The sequence below is a fragment of the Solanum dulcamara genome, chromosome 6, assembly GCF_947179165.1.
Source record: "Solanum dulcamara chromosome 6, daSolDulc1.2, whole genome shotgun sequence".
In the NCBI taxonomy this organism is placed as follows: domain Eukaryota; kingdom Viridiplantae; phylum Streptophyta; class Magnoliopsida; order Solanales; family Solanaceae; genus Solanum; species Solanum dulcamara.
The window spans coordinates 40454294-40465257 of NC_077242.1; the positions used below are offsets into that span (position 1 = coordinate 40454294).

The 10964-nt window shown below is 31.2% G+C and overlaps 1 protein-coding gene across 1 annotated transcript; it reads left to right on the forward strand.

Annotated features, from left to right (window-relative positions):
• Positions 1 to 1659: 1659 nt before the first annotated feature.
• LOC129892084 (GATA transcription factor 21-like) lies at positions 1660 to 3779 on the forward strand. Its single transcript, XM_055967628.1, has 3 exons — positions 1660 to 2034; positions 2222 to 2500; positions 3192 to 3779. Exons 1-3 carry the CDS (start codon positions 1822 to 1824, stop codon positions 3537 to 3539), a joined length of 840 nt encoding a protein of 279 aa, XP_055823603.1. The 5' UTR covers positions 1660 to 1821; the 3' UTR covers positions 3540 to 3779.
• Positions 3780 to 10964: the final 7185 nt, after the last annotated feature.

Here is a 10964-nt window from a genome sequence, read left to right on the forward strand (position 1 = left end):
GTATTTTTAATTTAGATAGAATTAAAATTATTTTTAATTTTCTAATGTAATACCAACCACCGGAGGTTAGTTTGAATAAAATATTTAAATAAAATAAAGCATCAACCTCCGGTTGTCACTATAGAAATATTTTAATATACAACAACAACAACCACCCAGTGTACGCAGACCTTACTCTTACCGAGGTAGGACGGTTGTTTCTGGGAGACCTTCGGCTCAAAAAAAGCATAAAAAATGGCAGGTAAGGCTAAGAAGTTCAAAGCGATATGGGAAAGCAAATAACAAATAACGCAAATAACGAAAGCGACACAAATAAAATAGAGTAATCAAAATACAGAAAGTAATAGAAAGATAATAACAGAAGTCAGAGCACAAGAAATTATAATCGTCATTCGGAGGATGGTTTAATTAAAAACAATTATAACACTTTAGCAAAGGATCCTTTGCATAGTCAAAGATTATTTTATATTTAGCTATAAAAATAATTTCATAGCTAATAGTTAAATTATTCAGCTACAAATTTTAAATTGTCTCTACTTAAATACTGCATATTTTTGTGGCAAAACTATGTTGTCACGAAATCATAGATTGATTAGAAACAATAAAATGATTGTCACTAATTGCTTATATTATTAGTGACAAAAACTAAGGTCGCAAATAAATATAAAAATTTGTGGCTAAAACTTACAAAATTTAACTACAAACTCTAATTTGCATTGTATTGTAATAATTTATTTTTTGTGACGGAACTTTTCGTATCCAAATTGTAACTAATTTTAAGACAAATAATAGATTGTCACAAATTGGATGCATTATTAGCGACAACATAATGTGTCAATAATAACTTAAAATTTATCACTAATGGTACTTAATATATGGCGCAAATTATTTTTTGGTGGAAAATTTTACTGGACAAAATTTTGCTATGAAATTACTTGTTTCGTCACTAAAAGTATATTGCTCATACATTTAAACACGAAATGTAATTTTTATCACAAAAGATAAATAATTAGTAATGAATTATGTGTCGTACCTAACAATTTCAAAGCTAAATATTACATTTGTTGCAGTGATAAATAGAGTTCAATTCTATGCGTCGCGCTGATATCTACACGAATAAATTAGTTATAAAGAAATTATAGATGATTTTTAAAGATAAATATTGACAAATAATTTAGTAAAAATGATACTCCCTTCCCAAATTAAACATCTCACTTTTTTTGTTGTTCTGTGCCAAAAAGAGTGTTTTTTATATTTAGTAAGATGACAAATTAAACATCTTACATGACAAATTTAAATTCACAAAATTCAAAAGACATTTACATTACACAATTTTAATTTAGGATATTGTATATTAGTATTAAATAAAAAAAAAGGGCAGCCCGGTGCACTTAAGCTCCCGCTATGCGCAGGGTCCGGGGAAGGGCCCGACCACAAGGGTCTGTTGTACGCAGCCTTACCTTGCATTTCTGTCAGAGGCTGTTACCTTGCATTACTACCACTCGACTCAACCCTATCTTCAAAACATTACTATATTAGTATTATATTAGTATTAAATAAGAAGTGATAAATGTGGGATCTAGAGTAATGTTTTGAAGATAGGGTTGAGTCGAGTGGTAGTATTCAGCTCTTATTTCCCTTTGGTTTGTCTCTTGTTAACCTGTTAAGTTGTCATGAAGTCACGTGAATGTCTATGCCTCTCTCTCCTATGACTAAAAAATCCCTCCTTTTAAGACTCCCCCATCCAATATCTCCCTCTTGATATATCAATCCCCCTATACCTATCTCATTCTTCTTTCATTTTTCTTGATCACTTTCCCCATGACTCCACTTGATCACATAACTACTTTCCCTTTTGAGCTTAACAATAATAATAACAATGATCTGAAGAATTCTCTTGTTACCCCTAAATATCAGGCTTCATCTTCTTCTCACTCATCTTATCATCACTTTTTCTTCAACTCAACTACTGATAAAACCGGAAGTTTTCGTCATCACCCTACCGAATATTATATGTCACAGCACCAACCTGAGGTACATACAACAAATGGGTCTCTCTATTTTTTTTCCTCATGTTTGATCATATGACTTTATCTCGAAAAAAAAGAAGCTTTTGACTACTATAGTTCTACAAAAAAAAATTCAAGATCACTTGGATTTTGTTCTTTGGGTGCAGGATAAGTAATTAATGTAGAGGGTTTTTTTTGTGTGGATTTTATAGGTGGATAATCATGATGCATCATATGATTTAGGGAAGAAAAAAAAGGTAGGAAGTGGTCTCAAATTGACCTTGTGGAAGAGAGAAGACAAGTTGGTGTCTTCAAGGATAAAAAACTTGGATCAAGCAAGAATGAAAAATACCACCAACAATGCTTGTATCAAATTGAAGCAACAACCAATAGAAACTGATTACAGTTCCAACAATATACCTATTAGGGTTTGTGCTGATTGTAACACTACTAAGACCCCTCTTTGGAGAAGTGGTCCCAATGGACCTAAGGTAATCTTTTCTTTCTTTTTACTCCAATTATACATGTCAAATGAATGGGTATTGTTACGCTCCTAAAAAAACCTATTACTTTCGAAGAGACTTCTAGGTTCAAATTATTGAAGCTTGTAATCATTCTATTTAAAAACTTAATTATGTTGTTAGAGAAAACAAATGTCTTTAAATAAGAAAACAAACTTTATTATGTAGTTGTATTCTCAGCACTCACCTAATTCCTTTTTTATGGGCCAAGCACATAGAAATTCTTTTTTAATAGGTGGTAGTGAGATTTGATCCCATGATCTCTGGCTACTCTCATATCTTGTTGTGTGTAATTATTTGATCTAAAAATTAAGTTGTTAAAGAGCATATTTTTATTATTTAATTCTACTGCCACCACTAATATCCTACCTTCACCTAAAAGAAAAGAAAAACCATAGTTTCATAATTTTTGGCTTATGAAAAAAGAATCAAGCTCACTTGTATGAGATGGTGTTAAGACCGAGTAATATATTCTTTTCTCTAACAATTAAGGCTTCTAGATGAGACATTTACACAATTTAGTATAATAGAAAACAATCCCTTTTTTTTTGTTTTTCTTCGTCTTGTTAAAATTCGTACTAAAATTAAACATACATGAGGACAGTTTTTTCTTTGGCTATATTAAAATTTGTACTGTACTGAACTGAAATGATGTTTACAGTCATTGTGCAATGCATGTGGAATCCGACAAAGGAAGGCAAGAAGAGAAATGGCAGTAGCAGCTGAAGCTGAAGCTTCAGCAAATGGGAAAGCTGATCATCAAACAGCAATAAAGATAAAGCTACAACATCAAAGAAAAGTTAATACAAGCAATCATGTTACACCCTTCAAGAAAAGGTGCAAATTTGGTCCTTCATCCTCTAGTACTAATGCACCAAAGAAGCCTGATTTTGAGGACTTCTTGATAAACTTGAGCAACAAGTTGGCCCTACAACAAATTTTCCCACAAGATGAGAAGGAAGCAGCAATCCTTCTGATGGCACTCTCCTGTGGCCTTGTTCATGACTAATTAATTAGCCTTCTTTCAAGTGTGAGTTTGTGTTTGAGATTGTAATTACTAGGAAGAGTAATATTTAATTATATGAGTGTTAGCAAGAATGAGAGTAAGTTGAGTCACGAATTTTAATAAGAAATAGTAGGATTAATAAATTAATTAAATAGTATGATTAGTGATGATCGTTTGTAAGATCATAATGACAGAGATTTGAACAAGGAGAAAACAAGAAAATTGGCCACTTAATTAGCTTGACTCACTTTTTCATAAATCTACTTCTGTGAGGACACTAATAGTATTAGTATTTAGTATTAAACACTTTTCTCCACAAAAGTGCTAATTTCCTATCTTACTTATTCAGCATAGATATTATCAGCTACCAATTATTTGTTTAATTTTTTCTATATTTGGAAACAATATATCGTACACGTCTTCTTAGTTTTGTTCAATTGAGATAAAGCCAAATGACTCGTGACTGATTGGTTGAAGTTCAAGTTAGTAAATGGAAAGTTGCGGTTTATCCCTTATTTGTGATAAAAATAAAAAAGGGAAAAAATAATCTCACAGACAATGAAGATAAGGAAGGATTACCTTGTTCGATTGTAGCTTTAAAATGTTAAGATACTACATAAACCACCGTTCATTTACACTATTGCATTGAGGAAGTAATTATTTTTCTTTTGGGGATTTGGCTAGTCTCCATTTCTCCCAAGTTTGTGGTTGGAGACACATGCCAAGCAAGATTTAATGGCTAAGATTTGATGAATCAAAGATAATCCTTATAATCATAATTTAGATAATAAATACATTATATATTTAATTTCAAAAATTATTAAATATAATCCTAAAATCCTAGCAACATATTATCTTGTTCTTTTTGTCTATGGGGTCTCTGAATTAACAGAAATGGTAATCCATTCAACAATAGAAAGCAACACATCCTGATAGACCATACAATTGCCCAAGCTATCTCATCGTGTCCAAAAACAACAAGACTATACCCATCAAAATGGTTGTCAAAATCAAGTGGACTCCCCCTCCTCAAGCTTAATACACAAATGGCTCCGCAGCCATGCAACAGGGGCAAGAAGGTATTGGAGTAGTGTTTAGGACCATACTATCAAATGGATGAAAGGTTTTGTAAAAACTTGTTCCCACACCACAACAATCCAAGCAGAAACGGAAAAAGTCACTCCTCTGGAAATAAACTTTGATTCCTCCGAAGCTATATCAATATTTATTAATTAGGATCATTTATGTTTTAACATATCATTTCTAAATGCAGAGGTACTTTATGCAGAAATTGAGATCAACAACCATCCGTCATGTGTTCAAGGAGAAGAATGAAGTGGCAGATCTACTGGCAAGGAAGGTGTTGGGACCCCATTTTTGGAAAACACAAGGACGTTGTTAGAAGTTCCATTACATTGACTTGATGCAGTGGAACAGACACACTACCAACTATTTTTATTAGAAATATCACTATATGCAATATTAACAACGATGGCCAGTACGTGGCCACAAACTCTCTCTCGAAACAAAGCCGGAGCCTACCTCCTACTCCAATTTAACTTTAAAATAGAGATAAGTGTTAAAAACGTATCTAAATAATTTTTTTTTGAATTTCATATATAAATTATTGAAAATGTGAGTTTCAAATTAAAAGTATCAATTATTATTTTGAGAAATACACATTAGTAGTGTGTGTAATACACTCTCTCTACTCTCTTTATTTTTGTAGTGAATATAACAGAAATAAAAAATTTATTTTAAAAAAAATCATACGGCAAGTAAAAAAATATTTTTCTAAAATTATATGTATATATCTAACACAAAATAATAAAAAAAAAAGCATAGAATTAGGCGGGGCGGGATAAAAAATTTTTTAAAATATCTAAATTATTATTTGAGGGGGGAGGAGATGAAGTTAAAAAAAATTAATGAAGGAAAATATTCTCCAAAAAATATTTTTCAATTTTCTCATTTTGATTGGATTAAATGTTTTGAAAAATATTTTTTCAAATAAATTTTTTTTCAAATTTAAGAAAAATGACTTCCCTCCAAAAATTAAGAAAATAATTTTCCAAAACTCTTCTCTAACCTCAATTTATAATATTTTTTCTTACGCCACCCCACTCCAACCTCCCCTCAACAAAAAAAATTGAAAATTATTTTTTGAAAAATATTTCAAATTTGAAAAATTTTATATTTTTTCCGGACCCCCTACAACCCTCGTCCCCCTCCCCCCCCCCCCCCCCCACACACAAAAAAAATTAAAAAATATTTTTTAAAAAATATTTTAAATTTTTATTGTTTTACCCCACCCCCACCCCAACCCAACAAAAAAGTTCAAAAAATTATTTTTAAAAATTAATTTCAAATTTTAAAAATTTTATTTTATTCGTCAATCCATACCCCAACCCCCTACCATCTCCCCCCCCCCCATCCATCAACCCTACCCCATAAAAAAATTTAAAAATTATTTTTAAAAAATATTTTAAATTTTAAAAAAAATTTACCCCACCCCTACGCCGACCCCCTATAAGCACCCCTCCCTCCAAAAAAATTTAAAAAATATTTTTAAAAAATATTTTAAATTTTAGTAATTTTTTTACCTCATCCCTACCCTGATCGTCCTCCCCCCACCCCTCAACCAGCCTCTCGCCCTCTCCCAAAAAACAATATTTTAAAACAATATTAAATTTTGATGTGGGACTGACTTGGAGAGTTTGCTTCTACACGGAAACGACCTGGGAAGTGCGGATAATCAAGGTATTACTATAGTTTTCCTGTTAAACAAATTTTATAAGTTTATCATTTTGCTCCTGAAAACTTTACATTTTCTCATTTTCTCATTGAGATCTGTCGGCCGTCCCTTAAAACTCCAACATAGTCAGGACATGGCGCAGCTGCAGCTGATTAAGGACATGACCTTAGATAGGAGGGTGTGGAGGACCCTCAATAGGGTAGAAGACTAGTACATAGTCACGGTAGTCTATCGTATTAGTAGACGCTTTAGCACGTTGTAATTTCTTGTTCTCTGATGTCTACTATTATTTATTACTTTCTGTACTTCCGGTACTTTTCAAACTTTGATTACTCTATTTTATTTGTAGTATCCTCGTTATGTGCCTTATCAAATAGCTTTGAACTTATTGATCTCTTCACTTTTTAGCCTTATGTAACATCTTTTTATGCTTTATTGAGCCGAGTGTCTCTCGGAAACAGCCGTCCTACTTTGGTAGGAGTAAGGTCTGCGTACAATTTACCCTCCCCAGACCCCACGTTGTGGGATTACACTGGGTTGTTGTTGTTGTATTAAATTTTGATTTGAAAGTTCGGTCTGAAGTCGGGTGTGGATTTCAATTCAAAAATCGGGGTTCAGTTTAGATTTGAAAGTCGAATCTTGAGTCAGAAGTTGAGCTAGGTTCCAATTTGAAAGTTGTGTCCCACATCTGGTGCGAGATCGGGTTTTAATTTTAAAATTCGGGTACCCATTCAAGTGTCAGGGTTGGATCCTAAATTGGCCGATCATGTCCAGGTTTGGATGTTGGGGTCGGGTCTCGGGGTTGAATTTTGAATTGACTATCGAGGTCGGATCCCGATTTGAGTATCGGGGTCGAGTCCTAAATCCATTACTGGGGTTGATTATCATGTCAAAAACTATTTTGCTTAAGTATATTTTCTAATCTCTAGCAAAAAATAATAGATAATATTTTCTGAAAAATATTTTCATTCACCAATCACACAATAAAAAAATCAAAAATTATCATCCACTAACCAATCAAACATGAGAAAATAAGTTAGAAATCAACTTATTTTCCAAAAAAAAACATTTTCTAGAAAAACATTTTCTTTTAATACCAAACACACCCTTACCATCAGTAGTGTATATGCACGGCTGGCATGAATGGTTCATATCGTTGAACCATGATTGTGATTTTTCATTACAAACAACAGCTTTTGGTGTTCACAGAAGTCGTTTACAGAAAACTGGACACTCTACGTACTTTTTTGTCTTGTAACACAGGGGGAAAAAGTATCTGAATTATTGTTTTTCATTGTCAACTCCCCTTCTAATACACCCACCATTCCCCCGTACCCCCGCCCCCCGGCCCCTCCCCAATGTTAAGATGGTTTAATCACATTCACTTCTGAATCAAAACTAAACTAAACTAAACTTAAATCCATTATTTTGGGCGGAGTAAGGATCTGTTAGGCCATATGAAATGAAATCTTATCAGATGATGTTGAAGTTTTATTAGAACATGCAATTTGAATAATTGAAGATGTATTTTTTCTTATAAATATAAAATTCCAATAAATTGTGAAAACTATCCAGATTGTCCCAATTATTTATATAATCTTATCAAATAATCAAAAGTTTATACCAAAAGTATAGTACAGTATCACAAAATTATTCTAAAAGAAATAGAACATTTATTGATTGAACTTTAATTTAATAAAAAAGTAAAATTGAACATGAGTTGTGGTGTAGCTACTCTTTAATATAATCCTCAATGTTAGTAATTAATCATCATGTTCATATTTGATGAATATTTCATCACTCTTTTGGTGTTCTCGCAAAATAATATGTAGATATAAAATATTGTGGCATTTTTTTTTTTACAAAATATAAACTTGTGGGTCAATTTTTATATTTGAAAAATGTAAAATCATGATATGAAATTCCCAAATTAAATTTTTTGGAGAATTTAAGACATGAGATGAAATTACATGTCCAAATGCTCATTTCATCTCATGATTTCAAATCACAAGATGAAATCGCATGTTCATACGCCTACTTACAATTCAATTTCGTCCCATATTTATAAAAGAGAAAATTATGAAAAAAGACAAAAATATCAACATATTTATGAAACACAACTACAATTTAAAAAAATTATAATAAATCACTATATGTTATTTTATAGCAAATTCCTCTTTCCCCTCTCTCTCTCCCTTGCCTCTCCTCCCACTGCCCTCTCTCCCCGTCTCCCTCTCTCACCCCCTCCTCTATTTTGGAATTTTTTTTATTCATTTCAAAATTTTATTTAAATATGTATTTCTTCTTTTCAATTTCTTCCTCATGAAATATTCTTCTAATTTCATATATTTTAAATCAGAAAGTTCGAAATGGCTAAAATTTTATTTAATGTTCCCCTTCCTTTAGATTCTTATGTTCCAACCTTTTCTAGCTTTTGTGTTTAATTGATTTTCTCTTGGCATATACCTTTGCACCACTCTGTTTCAAGTGCTTATAACATACCATAACTCTCTCTCTCTCTTCTTCTCTCCCTTGCCAATAAAAAAAATATATTCAAATATATTATATGTATCAATTGTATTCAATCAAATATAAGTGAGAGATTTATATTTTATATCAATTGTATTCAAAAACTTATATTTGTATTTTTGTATTAATTGTTTTTGAATTCATACGAATACAATATGCATATATTCACTCTGTCAAATGTATTATATATCAATTATATCCAATCAAATATAGGTGAGAGATTTGTATTTTATATCAACTGTATTCGAAAAACTAAATTTGTATTCAATAGTTTTGTATTCTATATTCATTCATATTCGGTATACAACAAATACAATATGTATTCAGCTTCTCTCCTCCCTTTTTCGATCTCTCTCGTCTCTCTCCTCCCTCTCTTGATCTCTCTCGCCTCTCTCCTCCCTCTTTCGATCTTGTTCGCCTCTCGCCTCCTAATATGTATTCATTTTGATACAAATCAGTTTATTTTTGTATTTTTTCTCTAAAATTTGTAAAAAAAACAAAACAAAAAAAAAGTGTAGCAAATCAAAGTTTAGTTGCACATTGTAATTAGTGAAACTATAGGTAATGTTTCCTATTTAAAGCCTAATGTTTGCTATTTTTAAAAGTTTCTCATTATAAATTTAGTGCATTTGACTTTCATTTTTTTGAGTTAGATTCTTATATTCCAGTTCGATAAATATAAATTTCATTCTTTTTAAAAAAATTAAAGCATGGACAAATATGAAAAGCAAACTCGAAAACTGTTCTCAAAACTGTGGAAAATTTCCCAGAAGATACAACTTAGGGTGTGTTTGGTATGAAGGAATATGTTTACCATGGAAAATGTTTTTCTAGAAAATATTTTTTTGAAAAATAAGTTGATTTCTAACTTGCTTTTTCATATTTGGTTGGTGAGTAACAAATATTTTCTATTGTTTGGTTAGTGAATGAAAATATTTTTTAGAAAATGTCTTTTATTTTTGGCTAGAGAGTAGAAAATATTTTTTTAGGAAAATAGTTTCTTACATGAAAATCAACCCTAGTAATTGACTCGGGATCTGACCCTGACACCTGATGTGGGACTCAATTCGACTTTCAATCCAAGATTCGATTTCCAAATTTAGACTCGATCCCGATTTTTGAACCAAAATCCGACCACACTCAACTCCAGACCTAACTTTCACATAATTTGATTTTTTTAGAAAAAGATTTTTTAATATTTTTTAAATATTTTTAAAGGATTTGGGGGGGGGGGGGGTTGAGGGGCTAGCAAGGGGGTCGGAGTTAGGGGTGAGGTGAAAAAAAAATGAAATTTTTAAAACTTGAAATATTTTTCAACAAACAAATTTTAATTTTTGTGTGTTTTTCAAAAGATTTAAACCAACCAAACATGAGAAAATTGAAAAATTGCTTCATACCAAACACACTCCTGGGTCTGTTTGAAAAGTCACCTGGTAATTGAAATTGGTGTAATTACCATCTAGTAATTACACAGCCTGGTACTTACACAGTACAGTAATTATAATGACCTGTTTGTTTGTCAGAGTATAATTACAGTGTAATTTCCATTGTCCTGTTTGGTTGGACAAATGTAATTACATAGTTAAATTTTAAAAATCAAATTTTAAATAATTAATATTATTACTTCAATTAATTAATGAATACAAACTTTTCTCTTGGCCACAATGACAAATAAAATAAATGAAACTTATTATGCCAAGAATATTATTGAACTTATCATGGAAGTTTCGTAACTTCAAATCTTATGTGCCTTAGCTTTGTCATTTTTTAAATTTAATTTAAGTACTTTTAAATCAAAATAATTTTTAATTATTTTTGAAGTGTTTAATGAAATAAATTTTGTAAGGTTTGACGAAATGGACTTACAAGCTGCCAAACCGTGGAATAATCAACACCAATAAGCAGTCCCATACACCACCCCGAAAACCCAAAAAAAAAAAGGAAAGAAAAAAGCGAACATATAAACATTCAAGAAAGAGATTGAAGCCAAATAATTGAAAAATACATTTTTTCAAAATAAACCAAGTACAATAGATGCAAATTCCTTTGTTTTTTTTTGCTTTCTTTTAGAAGTGAAATGTCCAACAAAAAAAATGCCTTTTGGTATTTCAAATAAAAATATATTTTAAAAAAATACTATTAAA

Coding starts and splice junctions, on each gene's coding strand:
- LOC129892084 (XM_055967628.1), top strand. CDS start 1,822: ATGACTCCACTTGATCACATAACTACTTTCCCTTTTGAGCTTAACAAT. Junction 2,035..2,221: donor TGTCACAGCACCAACCTGAG/GTACATACAACA, acceptor TGGATTTTATAG/GTGGATAATCATGATGCATC. Junction 2,501..3,191: donor GTGGTCCCAATGGACCTAAG/GTAATCTTTTCT, acceptor TGATGTTTACAG/TCATTGTGCAATGCATGTGG.